Raw genomic sequence first — 27,071 nt, forward strand, 5'->3', positions numbered from 1 at the left:
TGACAGATTCTGATTGTTCTGCTGGACCTAGATCGCCATGGTGGCCACCACTCATTCCACGGAGACATACACTTATAGGCCAGAGTCACACCATTAGACTGAACCTAGCCAATTCCTCTGCCCTTCAGTCCAGTCTTCGAATGACTCCAGTACTTCTGACAGATACTGTTTTCATATGTCATAGAGTCAGAGAGGTACAGCACGGAAACACACCCTTCAGTCCGACTCATCCATGCCGACCAGATATTCTAACGTCGTCCACTCCCATTTGCTAGCACATGGCCCTTAACCCTCTAAATCCTTCCTATTCATATACCCATCCAGACACCTTTAAAATGTTGCAATTGTACCAACCTCGACCACTTCTTCTGGCAGCTCATTCCATACATGCACCACCCTCTGTGTGAAAAAGTTGCCCCTTAGGTCCTTTTTACATTTTTCCCCTCTCACCTCAAGTTTTGGACTCACCCACCCCGGGGAAAAAAGACCTTGTCCATTTCCCCTTTCCATGCTCCTCATGATATTATAAATCTCTATAAGATCACTCCTCAGCCTCCAACATTCCAGGGAAAACAGCCCCAGCCTATTCGGCCTCTCCCTATAGCTCAACCCCTCTAACCCTGGCAACATCCTTGTGAATCTTTTCTGAACTCTGAAGTTTCACAACATCCTTCCAATAATAGGGAGACCAGAATTACACACAATATTCCAAAAGTGGCCTAACCAATGTCCTGTACAGCCAGAGCACGACCTCCCAACTCCTATACTTAATGCTTTGACCAATAAAGGAAAGCATACCAAATGTCTTTTTCACTATCATATCTACCTGAGACTCTACTTGGAAGGAACTATGAACTTGCACTCCAAGGTCTCTTTGTTCAGCAGTACTCCCCAGGACCTTACCATGAAGTGTATAAGTCCTGCACTGATTTGTCTTTCCAAAATGCGGCACCTCACATTTACCCTGCTTCCCAATGCATTTCCATCAGCCTCATTATTGGGTGAGTCCAGAGCATTATCAAATGTACCAGATAAAGCAAGGCTGGTTTTCCAGCATCGCTCCAAGTGTCAGAGACATTGACTGTTTCTTCCCCCCTCTGTCTGAGGGCCCATTGTCTGTGCTGTGTTGTGCAAGAATGTGACTTCAAGCCTATTTTGGATAGACTTCTCAATAGATGAATGTCTCTTCTGCTGGAGAATGAGGAGGAAGGCCGTGACAGTTCATTGTCTCAAGCTCACAACTGTTGCTCCTCAGGATTCTGGTTTGATGGGCTATTAGAGAAGGGACTGGAGATGGATCTTTTCTTCCTTTTATCTGGGCTTGGGCATGGGATCTGGGGGCTGCATAGAAAAACTCAATGCTTTGTTAGTATCACGAGCTACCTCGCTTAACCAAGGTTGATGCAGATTGAAGGTTTTCTCACTAGATAGTTGTAGGTATCCAATCTCCCTTTCACCGCTTGTCCTTACTATTGTGCCAACTTGACAGCCTGCTCCTCGAAGGGAGTCAAGAACCTTATGTCAGGCATCCTCTTCACCTTTGCCTGGTAATGTTCACACTTATCCTTCTCCCACAGAAGGAATGAAGCGAAAGCAGACATTATCATGGATACATGTGCACTATGCCTGCATTGGTAGACACAGATAAAGATGTCAATCCCCAGAGCTGTGATTGTCTGTGTGCATCACTAGTAAAAAGTATATGGTATGGGGGAAGTTAAGTGTTAAAGGATTCTGAACGAATGGTGGTTCAGTATTGTCAAAGAATTACAGTTTATTAAAACCAATAAAGCTTTACATAATGTGTGTGCTTTGGATATCTGTGTTCATCCCAAAGCCCCATCTTTTGTGATTTTGTCTTTGTTCCATTCAAATCTTTGGTGAAAAGTTGTCAGATGTTTATTATCTCCCAGTTGTGAAGAAATGTCAGAAGCTGATCATGCACGAGTGTTGTAACTCCTTTTATTTTTTCACTGTGAACCCTGGTAGGTTTGAGAGAGGCCGTATTGCTGTGGTGCAAGGAGCTTCTGGTATACTCATGGTGACCCTACTCTGAGTCAGGAGGCACAGGTTCAAGTCCCATCCACTTCAGATGTGTTACCCATCAGAACAGTATAATTCTTTGCTGTCCCAATTCTGGTTGGTATCAATGACCGAAGAAGTTAAACTTCCTTTTTTTTGCACCATTTCCTCAGTTGGCATCAATTTATATGTGGCTCAAATGAAAATCCAGAGGTTATAACCACTTAGGTGTCCTTCAGTTTAATTCCTAGTTTCTGGTATTCTCCAGTCGAATCTTTAGCTTCCTGTTCTTTATATTTGTATCCTCACCCTTCAACTCCCTTTCCTTCTAATATCTTATCAAACCAATTCAAAATGTTCCTGACCTGGGCACCAGGCAATTAACATATCAGCTGGAACTCTCGATCCTGCTAATAAAAGGTTAAGTTACCCGTCTGCATAATTATTGAGTTATGTACAACCACCACATCATACTTCTCACTGTTCTGCTTCCACATCCTGCTCCAAACTGTCATGGTCTGTGTTCTGCCTGGTCCTCCTGATAGTCCTTAAACTCACATTTAGCAAGTACTTTGAACAAAAACAACTGGACAGAAAATATAATACTTATTGCCTTGAATTTATACAAACCACCAAAAATATTGGAAGCAAAACACAGAATCTCCTCACTACTCTGCTCCAGTTGTCCACTCTTGTTTCCATAAAGGTTGACATCACAGAAAGTGATGTATTGCAAGAGCAATCCAAAAGTAATTCTACAGCATCCTATTCCCCCCACGGCCTGAATCACCACCTAATCCCACAGTCCCTTTATCTTCCCAAAGTCATGTTTGCATCCAAAGCCATTCGTACTGTTCCCCTCTCGCCATTGATCTGAGTCAATTGCAAACTAATTTCACTGCCCAACATCCTTGTCACTGTATTACATCAAACCAAACTAATGTCACTACTGTGCTCTCTCTTCATAGGCTCATAAAGAACTCTGCTAAAACTGACAGATGTTATATCAGCTGGCTTGTAAATCAAGCAGTTTTTTTTAAGAATCATTGACAATTGTAACCAGTTTATTTTACAGTTTAAAGAGCATGGGATTTAAAATAACTTAAGAGCACTGAAGTTAAACAAACCTTATCTGTGCCGATTGTGTTGCAACTACTTCATAAATTCTTGACTCCAGTAGTTCAGGTTAAGGTTCTGCAACAACCGAAGTTTGATTTGTCTGAACTCAGTCCCATCCCCTTTTGTCAATCAGCAAACATTGAGTCCTCTCAAGTCCATGAAAATCCAGCTCTTATTCTTTCAGTTGTTATGGTTCTAAATAATGCAGCTTTCACTAACACTATTTACACAGGCGAAATCTTGTACTAGCATGCCAAGAGCCAGTGTTATCGATTTAGTTGCCTGAGACAATACAGTTGCATACTGTTAATCATATATTAACCATTTTGAACACGTGATGGCTTGCCTGCTGACTACCAAGGGAGGTATGCTGAAACTTTATGGGTCTCTGGCTTGGTTTGATCTGGAACTATGTCCAATCTGCACTCACACTTTAGGAAGAAAGAAGGTATATTTGAATTTATAGATGGAATTTTTAGACAGTTTTAGGGATTGAGGGGGCTTCATTACCTGAGATGCTGGTGTTGTTTCCCTTAGTGCAGAGTAGGTTAAAGGGAAATTTAATGCAGGTGCTCTATTTTCTGGGGTGTTTTGATAGTGTAAGTATGGAAACATGGGTGATTTACTGGTGCAGGTTAATGGACGATTTGATGGTGTGGAAAAAAAGAAGCATTCCCCAGTTATGTGTAAGAGCATTTCTGGACATAAAGAAAAGAAAGGTAGAGCAAATAGTGGTGCAATGGAAATGTCTGAGCCAGAAGGCCTGGGTTCAAGTCCCACATGCTCTAGAGTTGTAAAATAAAATTTCAGAACGGGTTGATTTTTTTAAAAATGAAGCAATTATGTTCATGCCTTAGTATCCTTGGAGAGGGAGCACACTAGTATCCACCATACTCTCCATGTCTTTAGAGAAAGGTGGAGTGCCTTATCTGTCCCTCCAATAGTATTTTGATTAAATCTCCCTCTCTCCATATCCTTCCCTTCCCTACAGTGGGGAAGAGGCCATTCCATCCATTGGGTCCACACCAACACCCTGAAGTGCATCTCACCCAGATCAAGACCCAAACACTGCATTTCCCAGGGCTAATTCGCCTAACTTGCACATCCCTGGACACTATGGGCAATTTGACATGGCCAATCCACCTAAATTGCGCATCTTTGGAATATGGGAGAAAACGAGAGTACCTGGAGGAAACCCACGCAGACACGGCGAGAACGTGCAAACTCCACAATTTCATTTGCCTGGAGTGGAATTGAACCCAGGTCCGTGGTGCTGTGAGCCGCCATGCTGCCCAAGAGTTTGGGTAGAAAAGAAGCAGTGGGGAGATGAGCAGAATTCTTTCTACGCAACACCTCATTATGATCTGGATTAATATGCCAGTAAGTGTACTAGATTAAATAATAGCTTTCATCTAGGGATTGGAATAATATTTGAAAAGGAGTAAGTTTGGACCTTGGGGGAAGAGTAGGTAATTGAGTCCAATGGGGTACCTCCTCTGAGCCAGCACCAGTATATTGAATTGAAAAGCCTCTTTTTGCATTGTACTGTCCAAGACTATAGCTTTTTTAAATCACATACTCAATTTAAAAAAAAGTGTGCTTGCCTGATTCTGTGGTCTTGGAAAGGTTGTAGAGGAACTTGTAATCAACCTTTTTACCTTTCCTACATCAAACTTTATAGCCCATGGACTGATGCCACAAACTTGCATTTATTCAGCATTTCTCCTATTTCCAGACACCACCCAGTGATGAATTTATTGTGGTGGATGTCCATCCGTTACCAAAGGATCCTGTGGATCAGAAACAGTTGAGAATGACATCAGCTCGACCCCAACCAGGGAAAGCGCAGCTTGAGCACCCGCCATGGCGTGACTCAGACCGACATCCAACGGACACCATGCGTTTCAACTACCTGGACAACTGTGAACCCATTGGGGAAGCGTAAGGAAACCTGCTTTAGGAGGTATCGGGCTACCAGCAGGGAAGGGAAAGGACATGTTCAACCCTCGAGGGGAACCTCTGTGTTTCTATCATTGCAGCATGGGAAGCTGGAGGACACCACATTGAGATCACATAAATAGCCTGAATGCACAATTATGGGTGTATTCAGTTTGGTTCAGATACAACAAGAGAAATTGGAAAGGAATACTGGAACCCAATACATTTTTGAGTATGAATCTGATATGTGCCTTAGAAATAGTCATTTTAAAGAAAAGCACTGAAAAAAACGAGTTAAATCATTACTATTAAGATTTGATTTTGGATCAATATGTACAGAGTACTCCAAAGCAAAAGACTCAGTAATTTAATGCATAAAATTATCATTTTGTTTTATTCATTTCACATATAGTTAAACATATTAATCTGACCATCAAAAACATAAATACATTTTTTAAGCTGAACAGATTATTTTCTTCTGTTGAATGTGTAGCATGATGTTTGGCATATGTTAGTAGGGATTATTGTGCAATATCCATTATAAGTGATCACATAGTGATAAATCTCTTCCAAGAAACTTTCCACACACTTTGCTGCAGATAACAGGTCAGCCTTATGCCTATTTCATGTGTTCTATGACATTACTTTCTATTAATTCTTGAATTAATAACATTATTCTTGAATGAGAGTTGCTGTATTTTTCCAGGAGAAAGAAGGGAGGTGGAACTACCCCTACTCTTGGCCAACAGGCTCGTGAAAGAATGAAGCATCCATCAGCAAACTACAAAATGAGGAAAGCAAAATCACTGGTAGGTTTGCTACATTCCTCCTGAGCTTTCTTTAAGGAAAAAGTAAAGTAAGTTAAATTGACCTGGGAGAAAGAACGAATCAAATAACCAATGCTGAAATAGCAGGCCACTTTATTCTGCACCCACAAACTTCAATGGAAAAAGGAATTGGACACAAGGAATACAAACTGTCAAATTTGGCTGTTGTCCGGTTCTACTTTTAGTGAAATCGAGTTTCACAGTCTGAATGTCCCACCTACTGGTGTCTAATTCACTGTCTCTTCCTAAATTTTTAAGCAGGATCAAAATTCTCAATTCAAGGATTATTGATCTTTTATTGATGAGTCAGTTTAATGAAACTGACTTCCTATACTTAGCAGTGGGTGGTGGGATGCAGTTTTCAGGTTTGCACTAATGACCTGGGTCTTTTCTCAACAAACAAATGCATGTGTCTCAGCAGCACCTTTCAATTCTAAACATTGCTTGTTTGAACTTCAGCCAATGCCTTCATAGTTTGCCAGAAGGCAACCCTTCAATCAAGAATAATAACTCAAAGCAGTCTCAGGCACAACTTCCATAGAGGTAGTGTATAATATGAGGAAAGATATTGAATTGATGACCAGTATGACAGTGCCTGTTGCTCTTTTAACTCCCCTTTATTGAGTCTCAGAAATGTGTGATTTCCAGTGGTGCTGTGAACAAAGAAAGAATCTAAAGGTCCTTTTGGAGGTGGCGGAAATGTCGTCGGATGATGTGGTTAATGTGAAGGTTGGTAGGAGGGAAGGTGAGCACTAGGGGCATTCTGTCCTTGTTACGGTTGGAGGGGTGGAGTTTGAGGGCGGAGGGTGGGATGTGGATGAGATGCGTTGGAGGGCATCTTTAACCACGTGGGAAGGGAAATTGTGGTCTCTAAAGAATGAGGCCATCTGGTGTATTCTGTGGTGGAACTGGTCCTCCTGGGAGCAGATACGGCAAAGGCAGAGGAATTGGGAATACGGGATGGCATTTTTGCAGGAGGTCATCCGACAACATTTCTGCAACCTCCAAATGGACCCCACCACCAGGGATATATTTCCCTCCCCACTATTTCCACTTTCCGCAAAGACCGTTCCCTCCATGACTATCTGGTCAGGTCCATGCCCCCCAACAATCCACCCGCCCTTCCTGGCACCCTCCCCTGCCACTGCAGAAATTGCAAAACCTGCATCCACACCTCCTCCCTCACCTCTATCCAAGGCACCAAAGGAGCCTTCCACATCCATCAAAGTTTCACCTGCACATCCACCAATATCATTTATTGTATCCGTTGCTCCCGATGCAGTCTCTTCTACATTGGGGAGAGCCTCCTAGCAAAGCGCTATAGGGAACGTCTCCGGGACACCCGCACCAATCAACCCCACCGCCCTGTGGCCCAACATTTCAACTCCCCCTCCCACTCTGCCGAGGACATGGAGGTCCTGGGCCTCTGTCACCACCATTCCCTCACCACCCGCCGCTTGGAGGAAGAACGCCTCATCTTCCACCTCGGAACACTTCAACCCCATGGCATCAATGTGGATTTCACCAGTTTCCTCAGTTCCCCTTCCCCCACCTCATCCTAGCTCCAGCCTTCCAGCTCAGTACTGCCCTCATGATCTGTCCTACCTGCCTATCTTCCTTTCCACCTATCCACTCCACCCTCCTCTCTGACCTCTCACCTTCATCCCCACCCCCATTCACCCATTGTACTCTTTGCTACTTTCCCCCACCCTCCTCTCTGACCTATCACCTCCATCCCCACCCCCATTCACTTATTGTACTCTATGATACTTTCTCCCCACCCCCACCCCCTTTCATTTATCTCTCCACTCTGCAGGCACCCTGCCTGTATTCCTGATGAAGAGCTTTTGCCCAAAACGTCGATTTTCCTGCTCCTCGGACGCTGCCTGACCTGCTGTGTTTTCCCAGCACCACTCTAATCTAAAGGTTACTAATCCAGACCTACAGTTCCGCCCTCACATCATCCAACTGCCTCTTGATTAATTCTAGTTTTGTACTTAGTCATTCAAAAAACATTCCAGTTGGTGAAGAATTTGTTCTATACTTTTGTTCCTCTCCTGAAGTCACAAATTAACTTGATTTGATTAACTTAAGAAGGGAGTATCACTGACAAGTTCAAAATTTATTGCCCTTTTTTAATTGTCCCTGAGAAACTGATGCTAACCATTCTTCTTGGATCGCTGCACCCATGTGGTGTAAGTTATCTGTAATGCTTGTTTCTGTAGCAGTTTGATACAACCGAGTATTCTCTGAAATAGCTTGATAAGCCTTTCAAGAATTAGCCAAATTGCTGTGGTTCTAGAGTCAAGTGTAGACCAGGTAAGGATGGCAGATTTCCTTCCCTGGAGGACTCAGTGAGCCATGGATTTTATGTAAGAATGGTAGATTCATTAACGTTGTTAACAAGACTATTTTTCTGATACCAAATCTTATAATTTGTTTAATTTAAATTCCCCCAACTGCCATGGGAATCTTTAAACTTGTGTTGAATGTTGTATATTTAGCATGGAGTGCTGATTGACTAACCTGTAGAAGACAAAATGTTGGGATAAAGGGGGCATTTTTAAGATGGCAACCTTTCGCTAGTGTAGTGCCACAGGGATCAATGTGTGTTCACAATTGTTTACAATGTATATTATTGACTTGAATGAAGAAAGTGATGTACTATACCCAAGTTTATGGATGTCACAATGTAGCTATGCAAGTGGTGAGGAAGACAAGAAAGAATCTACAGAGGGTATAGCCAAGTTACGTGAATGGGCAAAAACTTGGCAGGTGAAAAATACTGGAGGGAAAATGTGAAGTTATGCCCTTTGACAGGAAGAATTAAAGAGCTGAGTACTATTTAAATAGACAACGATTACAGAAAGCCAATGAATAGAGAGATTTGGGAGTCCTCACCCATGATTCACAAGATGCTAGCATCCATGTTCAACAGGTATTAGAGAAGGCAAATGGAATGTTGCCTTTATTTCAAAGGGAATGAAGTATAGAAATAGGAAAGTATTGCTAAAACTGTACAAAGCACAAGTCGGACCACAGCTGAAATACTGTGAACAGTTTTTGGCCCCTTATCTAAGGAAAGATTTACTGACATTGGAGGCAGTCTAGAGAAGGTTCACTAGGCTGAAACCAGGTATGGAAGGATTGTCTTATGAGGAGAGGTTCAGTAGGTTGGGCCTGTACTCGTTGGAATTTAGAAGAATAAGAAGCAACCTTACAGAAACATACAAGATTCTGAGGGACTAAACATGATGGATGTGGAATGACTTTTTTTCTCCCTGTAGGAAAATGGGGAGAAGACTCTGCACCAGATTCAATCTGATCTTTATTGAACTGGGGGGATGATGAAACGGAATGCCCAGGCCAGACAAAAGGCTCTTCTAAGTGAAAGAGACAGTTGACTTCATGGATGAAGTTTGGTGTAGGAACCACAGGAATAGCCCTGCATGGGTAAGAGTCATGGTCGACACGAGATCAGGTCCAGTGACATATAAAGTTCAGGTAAGTATGACAGTCCTGAACAAGCATGTGGACCATACGAAAGCTGCAAACTCGCAAATGGTGCAGGAGCAAAACGTGCCCAGTTCCTCAACAGCCTTTCTGACTATTCCGGAACCTGAGTTCTCCCTTTCCATCAGCATTGAAGATTCCTTGAAATCTGAGATGGATACGGCTGATCTAACTTTTGAGATGTTCCTGGCACGCTACGGTGCATCACACGCCACCCATATCAGAGGCCAAGTTGGAGGAACCTGACCTGGTGCTAAAATACTCCTAGGAGGGAGGAGCTACAAAGAAAAGAATGGGCCTATGCCCTCAGACTCAGAGGGGGAGGAATATAGTGATTATAACGAGGTCAACCAGGTAGCCTTATAGAAAATGAGTTCCTTGACTGGGGCTGTTAATCTGTTCCAATCAGGGAGCCCTGGATGGCAGGTAAGAACAGGAGTTTAGAGTATGCTGTTCATTCTGAGAGTTGTCTCTGAAGGAGCTGAATCAGTATCAAGGACTCTCCCCATGTAACTAAGGAATGGCATGGTGATGGGCTGCAGGCCTCTGTGGAGCTCTTTCAGTTAGTTAATGGTACGTATCGGTGCTGCCTCGTGCTCCCACGAGGAGGTTGAACAGTTCATCCACTTTACTAACACCTTCCACCCCGACCTCAAATTTACCTGGACCGTCTCAGACTCCTCCCTCCCCTTCTATCTTGGGCAACAGAATCAACACGGACAATTACTATAAACCAACCGACTCCCACAGCTACCTAGACTACACCTCCTCCCACCCTGCCCCCTGTAAAAACGCCATCCCATATTCCCAATTACTTCACCTCCACCACATCTGCTCCCAGGAGGACCAGTTCCAATAGCAAACAACCCAGATGGCCTCTTTCTTCAAAGACCGCAATTTCTCCCCAGACATGGTCTACGATGCTCTCCACCGCATCTCCTCCACTCCCCACTACTCTGCCCTTGAGATCCGCCCCTCCAATCACCACCAGGACAGAACCCCACTGGTCCTCACCCACCATCCCACCAACCTCCAGATACATTGTATCATCCGTCGTCATTTCCACCACCTCCAAACGGACCCCACCACCAGGGATATATTTCCCTCCCCTATCAGCGTTCTGAAAAGACCACTCCCTCCGTGACTCCCTCATCAGGTCCACACCCCCCCACCAACCCAACCTCCACTCCCGGCACCTTCCCCTGCAACCGCAAGAAATGCAAAACTTGCGCCCACACCTCCCCTCTTACTTCCCTCTAAGGCCCCAAGGGATCCTTCCATATCCGCCACAAATTCACCTGCACCTACACACACATCATTTACTGCATCCGCTGCACCCGGTGTGGCCTCCTCTATATTGGGGAGACAGGCCACCTATTTGCGGAACGTTTCAGAGAACACCTCTGGGACACCCGGACCAACCAACCCAACCACCCCGTGGCTCAACACTTCAACTCCCCATCCCACTCCACCAAGGACATGCAGGTCCTTGGACTCCTCCATCGCCAGATCATAGCAACACGACGACTGGAGGAAGAGCACCTCATCTTCCGCCTAGGAACCCTCCAACCACAAGGGATGAACTCAGATTTCTCCAGTTTCCTCATTTCCCCTCCCCCCACCTTGCCTCAGTCCCAAGTCCCAACCCTCGAACTCAACACCACCTTCCTAACCTGCAATCTTCTTCCTGACCTCTCCGCCCCCACCCCCACTCCGGCCTATCATTCTCACCTTAACCTCCTTCCACCTATCGCATTTCCAATGCCCCTCCCCCAAGTCCCTCCTCCCTACCTTTTATCTTAGCCTGCTTGGCACACTTTCTTCATTCCTGAAGAAGGGCTCAAGCCCAAAACTTCGATTCTGCTACTCCTTGGATGCTGCCTGAGCTGCTGCGCTTTTCCAGCAACACATTTTCAGCTCTGATCCCCAGCATCTGCAGTCCTCACTTTCTCCTAGTTAATGATAAGTAGTTCGTTACAGTGAATGGTTGAAGAACAAGGATGGATGAATTAAAATTAAAAGGGGTCAGGTTTAAAGATAATGATTCTGAGCAAAACATTGTTTTGATGAAAGGTATTGTTTGGAGAAAATAAACAACAAAATTCATTACATTCTGGTTACTTGATATTCTATAAATCATTCACCTTTTAAAAAATGCTTTTGTGGAGCAGGTGATTTCAAGTCACAATTATTGAAGATTATAAAGGATAGTTAGCACAAAAACAGGCTATTCAGTTCATTCCCTCAAGCGTCCTCCCATATACCCTTATTTATGATCATAACAGTCTATTCCTTTCTCACTCATATCTTTGTCTACTCTTAAATAGATTTGCACTATGAATTTCAAATGCTCAACATGGTAATGAGTCCCTTGTTATTTGAGTAAATAAGTTTCTCCTGAATTATCTTTTGGATTTTTTGGTGACTATTTTATATTCTAGTTATTGCTCTTCCCCACTAGGAGAAACATTTTCTGGGTATCCACCCTATCAAAGCCTTTAATAATTTTATGGATCTTTATTAGGTCACTCCTCAGTCTTTTTTCAAGATAGAGAGATAGAGTATGCCAATCATTTCCTGATATATATATCTCTGTGTATTTTTAATATCATCCTTGTCAATGTTCTCTGCATACTCTGCCCCGATCTAACCAGAAATACACCATAAAACTGTAAGATAGAGGAACAGAACAAGACCATTCGACCCATCAAATCTGCTCCATCATTTGACCATAGCTAATATGTTTCTCAACCCCATTCTCTTGCCTTCTCCCCAAAACCCTTCATTCCCCTTACTAATCAAGAACCTATCTATCTCTGTCTTAAAAACACTCAAAGATTTGGTCTTCAAAGTCTTCTGTGGCAATGAATTCCAGAGATTCACCACACTCTATCTGAACAAATTCCTCATCTCCGTTCTAAAAGGTCACCCCTTCATACTGAGGCCATGTCCACGTGTCTTGGTATCTTCAACTAGTGGAAACATCTAACCTTGTATTCTCTCGTCCTTCTAAACTTCATTGAGTACAGATGCAGAGACGCTCCTCATACGTCCAGCCCTTTATCTCTGGGAACATTCTTGTAAACCTCCTTTGACTTCCTCCAAGGCCATCACATCCTTCCTTAGATATGGGGCCCAAAACTACACATAATATTCTAAATGCAGCCTGACCAGAGTCTTATACAGCCTCAACATTATATCCCTGCTCTTATATTCTAGCCCTCTTGAAATTAACGATAATATTGCATTTGCCTTCCTTACTGCCAAGTGAACCTGGCATATCAACTTTGTGGGAATTTTGAACTAGGACTCCCAAATCTCTCTGTGCTTCAGATTTCTGAAGCCCATTTGTAAAATAAACCTAGCCTCTATTCTTCCAATCAAAGTGCATAACCTGACACTTTCACACATTGTATTCCATCTGCGACTTTTTTGCCCACTGTCTGAACCTGTCTAAGCCCTATGCAGCCTCCCCACTTCCTCAACACTACCTCCCCTCTACCTAACTGTCGTTTGCAAACTTAGCAACAATGCCCTCAGTTCCTTTGTCCAAATCATGAATGTGAAATGTGAATAGTCATAGTCCCAACATTGACCCCTGCAAAACTCCACTACTCACCAGCAGCCATCCTGAAAAAGACCTTTATCTGGATGTAAGTTTGCTCGCTGAGCTGGAAGGTTTGTTTTCAGACGTTTCATCGCAATACTAGGTAACATCATCAGTGAGCCTCCGGTGAAGCACTGGTGGTACGTCCTGCTTTCTATTTATGTGTTTAGGTTTCTTTGGGTGGATGATATCATTTCTGGTTCTTTTTCTCAGAGGATGGTAGATGGCATCCAAATCGATGTGTTTATTGATAGAGTTCCATTTGGACTGCCATGCTTCAAGGAATTCTTGTGCATGTCTCTGTTTGGCTTGTCCTAGGATGGATTGTTATCCCAGTCAAATTGGTGTCCTTCTTCATCTGTATGTAAGGATATTAGTAATAATGGGTCATGACTTTTTGTGGCTAGTTGATGTTCATGTATCCTGATGGCTAGTTTTCTTGCCTGTTTGTTCAATGTAGTACTTGTTACAGTCTACGCAAGGTATTTTGTAAATGACATTCGTTTTGCTTGTCATTTGTATTGGGTCTTTTAAGTTCACTAGCCGCTGTTTAAGTGTGTTGGTATGTTTGTGGGCTACCATGATGCCAAGAAGTCTGCGAAGTCTGGAAGTCATTTCAGAGATGTCTTTGATGTAGGGTAAAGTTGCTAGGGTTTCTGGGTGCGTTGTGTCTGCTTGTTTGGGTTTGTTGCTGAGAAATTGGCGAACTGTGTTTATTGGGTACCAGTTCTTCTTGAATATGCTGTATAGGTGTTTCTCTTCTGGTCTTCGTAGTTCCTTGGTGCTGCAGTGTGTGGTGGCTTGTTGAAATAGTGTCCTAATGCAACTTTGTTTGTGGGTGTTAGGATGATTGCTTCTGTAGTTAAGTATTTGGTCCATGTGCGTTGTTTCCTGCATGTGAAGTGGGTGGTAAAGCACAGGTCCACCAGCTTGACGATGTTATCTTTACTGATGATGTTGGCGCTGTCTTGTGTTTGTGTCTTTGGTTCTTCTATTAGTGTAGTCAGTGTTTTGTTGGCCAGGTTGATGTTAATGGATGTGTTACATCAAAGGAGACCATTATTTCATCCTCTCCTACCTTGGAGTCTTTGATGGTGTTCAGGAATTTTTGGGTGGAGTGGGTGGAATGGCGTGAGTCTTCTACTAAGTGTTTTAGTCTTCGGTGGAGTTTCTTGGCTAGTCTGTATGTTGGTGTTCCAGGTAGTGAGACTGGGATCTGAGGGGGGCTCCGGGTTTGTATACTTTGGGTAGTCCGTAGAAGCATAGTGTGTTGGATCCATCTGGTTTCATTCTTTAGAATTCTGTCTTTTTTAATTCTCCTGATTTCTGAAGTTTTTTGAGTAAGGCTGCGATTCGGTGCTCTAGTTATGGGATCGGGTCTATCGCCATCTTTTGGTAAGTGTCAGTACCTGTAAGCAGTGCGTTCGCTTTCTCATGGTACAGAGGAACCTCGATTATCCGAATAATGATTGTCGAGCAAGATTGCAAGGTCTGGATGCTTGGCTAAATTATCTTATTCCGCATTGGATTATCCAGAATTCTGATTAACTGAACAAAATATTCCCTGCCTGTGTCTTTTGGAGAATTGAAATTCCTTTCTAGTTTGTTCTGTTTAAAATAACGGTCATGCGTCCTTCCTCTATAGGTAGGATTACAATGTTTTTATCTTTTTTGAGTCCTTCTGGTGCTTTCCTTACTTGTGTATTGAGTGGGTTTCCTTTTTTCTTTTTAAAGTTCGTGCAACTGTCTATCTTATGGTCTGTTGGGTTTCTTCTGTGAGTCCGTTGTCTTTCAGAGTTGATTCTAATGCTGCTAGGAAGTCCTTTTTATCCACATCTCTGTAGGTGTAATTTAATCCTCCTACTAGGACAGACTTTTCTGTATCTGTTAGAGGTCGTTCTGATAAGTTTTTATCCAAGCCTCTGTGTTGTCTATGATGTTCTTTTGTGTGAGCTTGTGTAGTTTTTCCTGGAGAGCTAGTTTTTGCTGCTGTTTGATACTTATGGTTCATTGTAGTGTGTCTGAACATTCACAGTCTGTCGCCTTAATGAGTAAAGTTTTTTGATGCAAAATTTCCCGATTGTATTTATAGAATCAGTTGTGGGCATCATTAAGCATTTCTGTAAGCATTCTGTGGCCATTTTGTTCTGCTATTCTTTTAGCTAGTGGGGTTTGTATTTAAGATATTTTGGTTGTACCTATTTCCTTAGGCATTCATGCAGGAAGTACAGCTGTTTGTGGGTGGCATTCTGTCGGGTGGCGTTGGTTTCCCATCTTTGGGCCAGTTTTAGCATATTGTACCCAGAGTTATTAGTGATTTTGAAAAGATTTATAGCTCAGATTGAGACTCTGAATGTAAGTTTGCTTACTGAACTGGAAGATTTGTTTTCAGACATTTCGTCACCATACTAGGTAACATCATCAGTGAGCCACCGGTGTAGTGCTGGTGCTATGTCCCCCATTCTCTTTTTTTGTGTTTAGGTTTCTTTGGGCCAGTGATATCATTTCTGGTTCTTTTTCTCAGGCGAAGGTAGATTGGCGTCCAAACCGATGTGTTTATTGATAGAGTTCCGGTTGGAGTACCACACTTCCAGGAATTCTCTGTTTAGCTTGTCTTAGAATGGATGTGTTGTCCCTGTCAAATTGGTGTCCTTCTGGGACAACACATTCATCCTAGGACAAGCCAAACAGAGACACACACAAGAATTCCTTGAAGCATGGCCTTGTACAAACAACAAGCAAAATGAATATCATTTCCAAAATACCTTGTGTGGACTGTAACAAACACTACATCAGACAAACAGGCAGAAAACTAGCCACAGGATATATGAACATCAACTAGCCACAAAAAGACATGATCCACTTCACTAGTACCCTTATATACAGACGATGAAGGACACCACTTTGACTGGGACAACACATCAATCCTAGGACAAGCCAAACAGAGACACGCACAAGAATTATTTTGCAGCCTTCAGTGCAGCACCTTATCAAAAGTTTTCTGGAAATCCAAATACATCAGGTCCACTGGCTCTCTTTTGTCAACTTGCTCATTACCTCCTGAAAGAATTCTAACAGATATGGCTGGCACAACTTCCCTTGATGAAGCTGTGCTGACTCAGGCCTAAATTACTATGCACTTCCAAGTACTCTGCAATTTCATCTGTAAAGTTGGACTCTAAAATCTTCCCACTGACCGAAGTCTGCCTTACAGTCCTATAATTTCCCATCTTCTGCTTCCCCACTTTCTTAAACCGCGGTATTGCATAAATCATTTTCCAGTGCTCTGGGACCCTCCCTGCCTCCAGTAATTCCTGAAAGATCACCAGCAATGCATTCAGAAACTCCTCAACTCTCTCCTTCAGATCCCAGTGGTTTAGTCCATCTGATCCAGGTCATTTATTCACTTTCAGACCTTTTAGCTTCCCTATCAGCTTCTCCTTAATGCCAGACACCACATTCACCCTCTGCCCCCGACCCTCCTGAAGTCCTGGCATGCTACTGGTGTCTTCCACTGTGAAGGTAGCTGCAAAGTACCAATGCAGTTCCTCCACTCTAACCAAGTATTCTGTAAGTTTAAATTAGATTTCCTCTCATCTTTCTAAACTCCATTGAGTGCAGACCCAGAGTCCTCAACTACTTCTCATATATCTGATATAATTCTTGTAAACCTCCTTCAACCCCTCCAAGACCACCAAATCCTTCCTTAAATATAAAACTACTCTCACTATTCCAATTGCAGCCTGGCCTGAGCTTTAGACAACCTCAACAGCACATCCCTGTTCTTATATTTCTTTGTTTCCCATTATTACTTTTCCAGTTTCCTTTTTCAGAGGCCCAATATCCACTCTTGTCCCTCTGTCCTTTATAAGTCTAAGAAATTCTTGTGACCTTCTTTTATATCATTCACTAAATTACCTTTATATTTCATCTTCTTCTACTTATTGCTTTTGATTGTTGACTTAGAGTCATAGAGTCATGGAGATGTACAGCATGCACACAGACCCTATTGGTCCATTCCATACCCATAGCACCCTCTGTGTGAAAAAGTTGCCCCATAGGTCTCTTTTATATCTTTCCCCTCTCATCCTAAACCTATGCCCTCTAGTCTTGGACTCCCCAACCCCAGGGAAAAGACTTTGCCTATTTACCCTATGCCCTTCATAATTTTGTAAACCTCTGTAAGGTCACCCCTCAGCCTCCAACACTCCAGGGAAAACATCCCCAGCCTGTTCAGCCTCTTCCTATAGCTCAAATCCTCCAACCCTGACAACATCCTTGTAAAGCTTTTCTGAACCCTTTCAAGGTTCACAACATCTTTCCGATAGGAAGGAGACCAGAATTGCACGCAACTTCTGCTGGTTTTAAAGGCTTCTTAATTCTCTGATTCCCACTAATCTTTACCACATTCTATAATCTTTCCTTTGCTTTTATGCTGTCTATGACTTCCCTTGTCAGCCATCGTTGCCTCGTCCTCCCCTTAGCATGTTTCTTCCTCTTTGTATGAATTTCTGCTGTGCCTCCGAAATTACCCTCTGAAACTACTGCTGTTGCTGCTCCACTGTCTTCCCTGCTAAGCTCCTCTTGCAGTCAACTTGGTCAGGCTCCTCCCTCATTTTTGTAGTTACCTCTACTCAAGTGTATAACCATTATATCTGATTCTAGCTTTTCCCTTAAAAATTGCAAGGTGAATTCTATTATAGTATGGTCACTGCTTCCCAGGGGTTCTTACACCTTAAACTCCCTAAATCAAGTCTGTCTTATTACCCAACACCAAATCCAGAATTGCCTGTTCCCTAGTGGACACTAGTACCACAAGCTTTTCCGAGAACCCTCGCATAGACATTACACAAACTCCTTTTCTTGGGACCCACTACCAACCTGATTTTCCCAGTTCACCTGCATATCAAAGACCCCGATGATTATTATAATAGTGCCTTTTTTACATGCCTTTTCTATCTCCTGATTTATTTTCTGCCCACATTTTGACTACTGCTAAGAGGCCTATACATAACTTCCATCAGGGTCTTTTTCTCTTTGCAGTTCCTTAACTCTACCCACACACGTACACCATCTGACCCTAGATTACTCCTCACTATCGATTTAATTTCATTTCTTCCTAACAGGTTAACTCCATCCTCTCTGCCAATCTCTCTGTCTTTTCAATAAGACCTGTATCCTTCAATATTTAGTTCCCAGTCCTAATCCCCTTGCAGCCATGTCTCTGTGATGCCCACAACATTATACCCTCCAATTTCAATCTATGTTACAAGCTCATTTACCTTGAATTGTATATTGAGTGCGTTTAAGTACAACACCATCTTGTATTGACTGCCCTCCTTCTCATAGTTGTCCACTTATCTGCTGTGCCTCAGGTGAGATTCCTGACCCCTTCCATACTCTCTGTCCTATCATTTGTTGTAGAAACTTTAATAATCTCTCCTGAGCCTTCCCCCATACCCCCACCCCCCACTTTAAATTTTTCTGTAATTTTGTATGCAAATGAACTCATCCCTTACTATTTAGTTTAAAGCTGAAAATGTGTTGCTGGAAAAGCACAGCAGGTCAGGCAGCATCCAAGGAGCAGGAGAATCGACTTTTCTGGCATGAGCCCTTCTTCAGGAATCGAACCGACATTTTGGGCTTGAGCCCTTCTTCCAGCAACACATTTTCAGCTCTGATCTCCAGCATCTGCTGTCCTCACTTTCTCCTATTTAGTTTAAAGCCCTATCCACAGCCCTAATTTTGCAATTTGCCAGGACTCTGGTGTCAGCATAATTCAGGTAGAGCTTGTCCCATCAGAACAGCTTCTTCCTCCCCCAGTACTGGTGCCAATGTCCCATGAATCCAAACCCTCTGTTTACACACCAATTTTTGAGCCACATGTTTACCTCATTAATCTCATTGATCTTGTACCAGTTGCTCATGGCTCAGATAGTAATCCAGAAAGTATTACCTTTTTGCTTCTGCTTTGTAACTTATCCCCTTGCTGCTCATATTGCTTCAGCAGAACAGTTTTTGTATTTCTACCTATATCACTTGTATCTATGTGGACCATGACAACTAGACATTTTCCCTTCCACTCCAAGTTCCTCTGCAGTCCAGATGAGATATCCTGACCGCAGACACCCGGCAGACAACATAGCTTTTGGGTCTGTTGCTCCTGGCCACAGTGACTGTACTATCCCCCATTACAACTACATTTCTCTTTTTTTCCCCCATTCTAGAATAGTTCCCTATACAATAATGCCATGGTTAGTTTGCTCATCTCCCTAAAGCCTCCGTTCTCATCTACACAGGGAGGAAATATCTCAATGCTGTTAGACAAGTCCAAGTGCTGAGGCTCTTTTAGCACTACTTCCTTGATCCCTGTACCTGCCTCACTTGCAGTCACATCCTCCTACCACTGACTGAATTGAAGGTAGTGAATCTAAGGGAAGTGTGTCTCTCTCCCTCTCTCTCTCACATGCAGTGTTTGACCTTCAAACTCTACCTCATCAACCCTGGGCTGGGTTCCCCATCCCTATGCACCACAGTAGGTTCTACCAGTGTCCACATCACACAGATACAACACATTGCTTGGTCCTGCATCTCTATTTAAGTTTATTGGCAATTTTTATTTAATTTCCTGCTAGCCTTTTTGTTTGTGACCTCTAACAATTTCCTCTATTACTTTTGTTCTGCAAGTCACCTATAATACATAGTCGAATTAGCAGCTCTTACCAACCAATGAACCTTGTGGTTATCCTGTGATGTCACTCTTTCTTTAGTGCCCAGCCTCTGTTCACGGACTTCAAGTTATCCTGTTAAAAGACCTTACAAACTGTGAACCAATAAAGTAAGCACCTTTTCCCCTCTATACTGAATTTTCACACTGCCTCTAAAGTCCCCAAACTATATACTCACTTGAGCTGTGTCTCACTGCAGATGTGATCTCTCCTTTCTGACTGTATGCAGCCTACTGTAGTAATCTATAGATGTGGTCTAACCAAGGTTTGATACAGATTAGCACAACATTTCTACTTTTCATTACTCTCCTTCTAGAATTAAAATATAGGCCTAAATTTTTGCCTGTGACACAGGAGCAATTGCAACATTTGCCAGCTCGGCAAGTCCAACCTGGTAATAAAGTGCCTAAGCATTGTGGTCTTCCTTTCCTGGAGGCCAGGTTCTCTGAAGTGAGGTCATATGATGCCATCATAAGTGCAAGGTCTTCCCAGTACAGAAGCGACCTTGGCAGGAATCCTGCCTCAATGCTTTCGCACAATGTTGGAGGGTTTTTTTTACACAAACAAAATGAATCATAAAGCAGCTCTCACCACACACACCTCTATCCCCCTACCCTGCTTCCATATCCCATCATACTCTCAATACCAACCAATGCTCCCCCACCCAATATTGTGTGTCCTTGTATTACCATGTCATCTCCCTCAGTATCCATCACAAACAAACCTGAATTCTGTTTCATGCTGGGATAAAATAAAGTTTGTTGTTTCAGAATTAACTTAAAAATAAACTTACTTAGAAAAACCCATTCACTATATTTACATGCATTCAACTATGTAATCCCTTACAAGTGTCTTAATCCCTTATTAAAAACAAGAATTGGAATTCATAATCTTACTTCAAAGAATTCATAAATACTTTCAGGTTAGAGTCATACAGCATGGAAACAGATCCTTCGATCTAACCAGTCCGTGCCAACTATGTTCGCAAACTAAACTAGTCACACCTGCCTGCATTTGGCCCATATCCCTCCAAACCTTTCCTGTTCATGAACCTGTCCAAATATCTTTTCAATGTTGTAACTGTATCTCCAACCACTACTTTATTTGGCTGTTCGTTCCACAGAGTAATCACTGTCTGTGTAAAAGAATTTACCCTTTAATTCCCATTTGAAATCTTTCTCCTCTCCCCTTAAAAATATGCCTCCTAGTTTTGAACTCCCTCACCAAGGGAAAAGATGCTTTTCATTCACCTTATCTATACCCCTCATGATTTTATGAACCTCAATGAAGTCACCCCTTAACCTACTACATTCTCGTGAAAAAGGTCCCAGCCTTTCCAATTTATTTTTATATCTCAATCCCTCCATTCCCAGCAACATCCTTGCAAATCTTTTCTGAACCTTCTCCAGTTTAATAATATCTTTCCTATAACAGGGCGACCAGAACAGCACACAGTAATCCAGAAAAAAGCCTCACCAATATCCTGTACAACCTCAACATGACATCCCAGCTCCCATACTCAAAGGTCTGAGCATTGAAGGCAAGTGTGCTAAGCATCTTCTTAACCACCCTGTCTACCTGTGATGCAAATTTCAAAGAATTATGTACCTGAACTCCTGGGTCTATCTGTTCTACAGCACTACCTAAGATCCTACCATTAATTGTATAACTCATGTCCTTGTTTGTATTACCAAAATGCAATATCTCACATTTATCCAAATTGAACTCCATCTGCCACTCTTCGACCATTGACCCAATTGATCAAGTTTTTTGTAATCTTAGATAACCTTCTTCAATGTCCACTATGGTGTCATTTGAAAACTTACTATACATGTCTCCAAATCATTTATATAAATAACAAGCAAAAATGGACACAGTTCCAGTCCCTGTGGAACACCACTAGTCACAGGCTTCCAGTTTGAAAAACAATCCTCCACCACCACTACTCTCTGTGTCCTACTGTAAAGCCAATTTTGTATCCAATTGGCAAGCTCACCCTGAATCCCATGTGATCTAACTTTACTACTTAGTATATTCTGCAGAACCTTGTCAAAGGCTTTACTGAAGTCCAAGTATACAATGTCTACTGCTTTGCCCTCATCAAATTTTGTTTACTTCATTAAAATACTCAACCAAGTTTGTGAGACATGATTTCCCTTACACAAAACCATGCTGACTATCCCTAATCGATCCTTGCCTCTCCAAATGCATATAAATCCTTTCTTTCAGAATCACCTCCAACAACTTACCCACTAACGATGTCAGACCCACAGGTTTATAGTTTCCAGGTTTCTCCTTACAGCATTTCGTAAACAATAGCACAATGTTAGCCACACTCCAGTCCCTCACCTGTGTTTATAGAAGATAGAAAGTTCTGCTAGAGGCCCTAACCTCCCACAACATCCTGAGATACACTTGGTCAGGTTCTCAAGATTTGTCTACCTTTATGTTTTCTAAGACCCACAGCATTTCCTCTTCTGTAATGTGAACTGTTTTAAAAACATCAACATTTATTTAACTAAACCCCATTTCTTTCTCAACAGTAAAAATAGATTCAAAATATACATTTAAAATCTCTCCCATCTCCTGATGTTCAACCCAAGGATGACCTTGTTGATCTTCAAAGACTCCTACTCTTTCTCTAGTTGCTCTCTTGCTCTTAATGTATTTGGAGAATCTTTTTGGATTGTCTTTAATCTTCTCCACCAAGGTTATCTCATATGCTCTTTTTGCCTTCCTGATTTCCTTCTTAAGAATGTTCTTACACACCTTATACTCTTCAAGAGATTCAGTTGATTCCAGTTATCTATATCTAATATATGATTCTTTTTTATTATTGACTAGAACCTTCCCCAATCTTATCAGCCTTGCCTTTCACTCTAACAGGAACATAATGTCTCTGAACTCTTGTTATCACACTTTCGAAGGCCTCCCTTTATCTGCAAACAATCTATTCTAATCAATTTTTGAAAGTTCTTGTTTCATACCCTTAAAATTTGTGTTACTCCAATTAAGAACTTTAACTTTTATGGAAGACCTATCCTTTTCCGTTATTATTTTCAACTAATAGTATTATGATCACTAGTGATCCCCTTTTGTGTCAATTGAATTGTGGAAATAGTAGACACAGCATTATCAGAATAGAGGGTTGATAAATCAATCATGTTACATTAATCCAAGAATGATAATCTTCAGGCTAACTTTGATACACTGAATGAAACAGCAAGCAATATCTTTCTGATATTCCAGATGGCTTTAAAAAAACATTTTTAAGTCTGTGATTTATAAATGCTTCACGACTTGACAGTTGCTTTTGACACTTAATGAATACTCTGACAGTTCTTTTCGATACATCTGACAATTATTTTTGAGAATTGTTTTGACACTTTGGCAATTAATCTTGACAGATCTGTTGACAGATTGTATCTTTGTACTTTTATGTGCATTTGTTTCGAATTTTAGCAATCACAATGGGCATCTTACCTCCTAAAGTACACCTGACCTGCACCAGTGGTGTGCCAGGGCCTATTCAAATGCTACCTTAGCTCTCCAAAATAGTAAAGAACTGGGGGTGTTGGAGATATGGAACAAAACAGAAATTGCTGGTGAAATTCAGCAGGTCTGGCAGCAACTATGAATGGAAAGCAGAGCTAACATTTTGAGTCCAGTAACTCTACATCAGAAATAATAGCAGCGAGGAAAAGGTGGTATTTTTGCTGAAGATGAGGTTAGGAGGTTAGAGTGAGATAAAAACGGATAGGTGGAGATGGAGCCCAGAAAGAGAGAGAGAGAGCGATAAGAAAATGATCGGCAAACAACATTGATAATAGACCAGGACAGAAGAGAAGCTGAATAAATGATCACGAGAACTGAGAGTAGGAGAGAATGGGTAGCCTGTGCTGAAAGTAACCCAACCAAGACTGGGTTTTGGGGGTGGGTGAAAAACATGGAAGGATGGAATCAGGCTGTAAAGTTATTGAATTTGACGCTGAGTCCTAGAGGCTGCAGGGTCCCCAAGCGGAAAATAAGGTGCTGTTCTTCGAGCTTGCACTGATGCTCACTAGAACATATCAGCATATTGGCGTGAGAACACAGTGGTATGTTGAAGTGGCAGATTACTGGAAGCTTGGGGTCATTTTCAGCATTCAGTTTTTCCTAACTGCCAGCAGTTCTGATGAAGAGTCACTGGACTTGAAATGTTAACTCTGCTTTTTTTCCAAAATGGTACCCCACATCTCCAACAATTCTATAAAGTTCAGTCTATGCATGTTGTGTTTCAGACACAAAATCGAATTACCAAAATCGCACAGCAGTGGAGGCAGCCGCTGGTTTATATGGGTAGTTGCTGCCACAAAATGCACGTGTTATTCCCATCACAGCCTTCCATTTTTAAGTAACGTACCAGTAAAATGTTTTATTTTGTTCAATGCTGCTTGATAATTTAATTTTATAATTCTTCTTTGCCTTCCTTGTTGTGTTTTTAACTTCTCTCCCAATCTCATCATGTTCAGTTATGTTCTGCTCTCTTAATGGATAGTTCTTTCCAAACTATCAGTTGTTCCATTAGGTCTTTATTCATCCATGGTCTCCTGATTGTGTTTAATTTGTTCTTTCTTTTTAGTGAAATATATCTTTCTAGCACTCTGTTGGACATCATTGTAACTGTTTCCCATTGTTGTCTTCCATTGTTTGCCAACATGGTTGTCCATTTTACTCTCCTCAGTTCTATTCTCAGCACCTCAAAATCAGCTTTCCCCATCTAGTAATTTGGGTCCTGTCAGTTGTATGTCCTTCTCCATCGTCATTTTAAAGTATATATATTATGTTCACTGTTGCCTAAGTGCCTATACTATTTCCGTTTATGGGGAAAAAAAGGGTTTAATAGCAAGAAGGTGAATGTGGTATAAGGGAAAAGGGTGAGAGAAAGAACTCCCAATTATGTTTCCTTTCATAGCCTCAAGATGTCCCAAAGCATTTTGCAGACAAAAAATGAGATACTTATGAAGTATAATTGTTGTTGTAATGTTGAGAACCAGAGCAGATCATTTGTGCATAGCAAGGTTTAACCAATACCAGTGGAACAATCATCACATAATCTGCTTTAGTCATGTTGGCTGAGGGTCAATATTGGTCAGGATACTGACCAAAGGAAAACAATTCTGCCTTTCTCTGTAAAATTTATTTGAAAACAATTTTTGAAAAAATAAAACCTTCTTTGAAAAAAATGTTAGATCATTTATATCTAATGTAGGGGCTCAATCTTTAATCTCAATACTAATTGAGGGGTGCCATGCCACAGTGATCCAGTCAGATCAGATCAACTCAGCACTTTAACACCTTCTTATCAACCTTATCCATTATGTCTACAGGCAGCTTGCCTGTCATGAGTTTCATTTATTGTAACCACCCTCTGTATTTATTTTCAAACACTGCCGATTGTTTCTTGGCTCAGATGTCCATGTCACTTGACTTCAATGCAAATCAGTTACGCCAAGTGCGTCCTCTCTGGGCATGTCAAAGTGCGATGGGAGATTTTAGTTCCAAGGAGGAGGTCAAGACACGAACTCAGAGTTCTGACTGGAATGCCGGGATTCGCCCTGCGCCAGTTCGATCTGCCATACAAACAATGAGTGAGAAGGGGCAGAAAGCGTCACTACGGACCCAGAGAAGTGTTCCTTGTGAGTAACCATTACTATTGCATTATTGACCTTTTCAGTTGTATTTGACCAATGCTAGTAATAGCAAGTTATGCAACCCAGAACTAGTTTATCAGCAATGATAATTGAAAGAAAAGAAAGCTCTTGTATTTGTACAAGAACATAGGAAATTGTAGGTCACTCAGCCTCTCAAGTCTGCCCCAAATTTTTAAAAGATCATGGGTGATCTGCCTCAGGCCACAACTCCTCTTTCGTACCAGCTCCTCATAGCTCTCAACTGTTTGATTTTTCAACAATTTGACTACCTCCTCTTTAAATATTTTCAGTGATCTAGCCTCCACATTTCTCTGGATAGAAAATTTAAGACATTTACTCTGCCGTGAAGTAAGAAATTCCTTTGCTTCTTAGTTTTAAATGTTTAAATCTTAAGTATCTCCTTATTGTGCAATTGTGTATCCTTGATTGAGATTCTCCCACAAGAGGAAACATCTTAAGATCTATTTTGTTAAGCCTCCTTAGAATCTAGTGAACTAAAATAAGATTCTAAATTCTTCGAAACTATTTAGCCATTCTTAATAAGTCAACTCCTTCATTCTAGGAATCAACTTAGTGAATCTCTTCTGAATTGGCCCAAGGTCAGTATATTCTTTCTTAAATAGGTTAATCAGGACTGTACGCATTACTCCAGGTACAGCTTTCTTCAACCCTGTACAGTTATAACAAGATTTACCTATTTTGAAACTCCCAACACCTAGCAATAAAGCCCAAAACATGATTTACCTGGCTGCATCTGCATGCTAACTTCTTTGGTTTTCACACCAAGATCCCTCTATACTGCACTACTTTGGAGTTTCTCTCCATTAAATAATAGATAATTTTTAATCTTCCTACCAAAGTGCATGACCTCACGCTTCACTCAAATTAAACTCCATCTGCCAGGTTTTTGCCCACTCACTCAACCTATTTATATCGCTTTAGAGAATCCTTATGTCCTCATCACAACATGTCCCCCCACATAGTTTTGTACTGTAAGAAAACTTTGTACATCACACTCTGCCCCTCCCAACAAATCAGTAATATAGATAGTAAATAATTGAAGCCCTATGACAGATCCTTGTGGCACCCCCTAGTTACATTTTACAAACCTGAAATAGACCTATCAATTCCAATTCTCTTTCTTCAATGTGTTAACCAATCCTCAGTCTACGCCAATACATTTATCGGACTCCTATGAGCTCCTATTTTGTGTTATAACCTTTTACGTAGCAACGTATCAAATGCCTTCTGGAAACCAAAACATGCTACACCTGCAAATTCCCCTTCATCAAAGCTACTTTTCATGTCCTCAAAGAACTCAGGCAAATTTGTAAAACACAATTTCCTTTTCATAAAACCATGTTGACTCTGATTACATTAGGTTTTTTTCTAAATGTCCTGAAATTTCCTTCTTAATAACTAACTCTAGTGTTTTTCCAAAAACAGATGTTCAGCTAACTGGCCTACAGTTTCTGGTTTTTAACCTTCCCTTATTGAACAGGGAAGTCTCATAAGCAGTTTTCCAATCTGCTGGAACTCTCCTAGAATTCAGTGAGTTCAGGAGTATTTTAACCAATGCCTCCACTATCTCTATAGCTACTTATTTTACAACTCTAGAACGCTG

At 41.7% G+C, this 27,071-nt stretch overlaps 1 protein-coding gene across 2 annotated transcripts in view; it reads left to right on the forward strand.

The window, feature by feature from the left end:
• fbxo16 (F-box protein 16) overlaps positions 1–27,071 on the forward strand; it is a 65,802-nt gene that overhangs the window by 33,200 nt on the left and 5,531 nt on the right. Inside the window, exons 6-8 of one of the 2 annotated variants that reach the window (XM_072559984.1) lie at positions 4,877–5,082; positions 5,786–5,888; positions 25,207–25,432. In XM_072559984.1, the coding sequence (XP_072416085.1) occupies positions 4,877–5,082; positions 5,786–5,888; positions 25,207–25,432 (535 nt within the window). The remainder of the gene's footprint in view (positions 1–4,876; positions 5,083–5,785; positions 5,889–25,206; positions 25,433–27,071) is intronic. The other variant, XM_072559993.1, reaches the window with a different exon arrangement.

This window comes from Chiloscyllium punctatum, chromosome 3 (genome assembly GCF_047496795.1).
Source record: "Chiloscyllium punctatum isolate Juve2018m chromosome 3, sChiPun1.3, whole genome shotgun sequence".
In the NCBI taxonomy this organism is placed as follows: domain Eukaryota; kingdom Metazoa; phylum Chordata; class Chondrichthyes; order Orectolobiformes; family Hemiscylliidae; genus Chiloscyllium; species Chiloscyllium punctatum.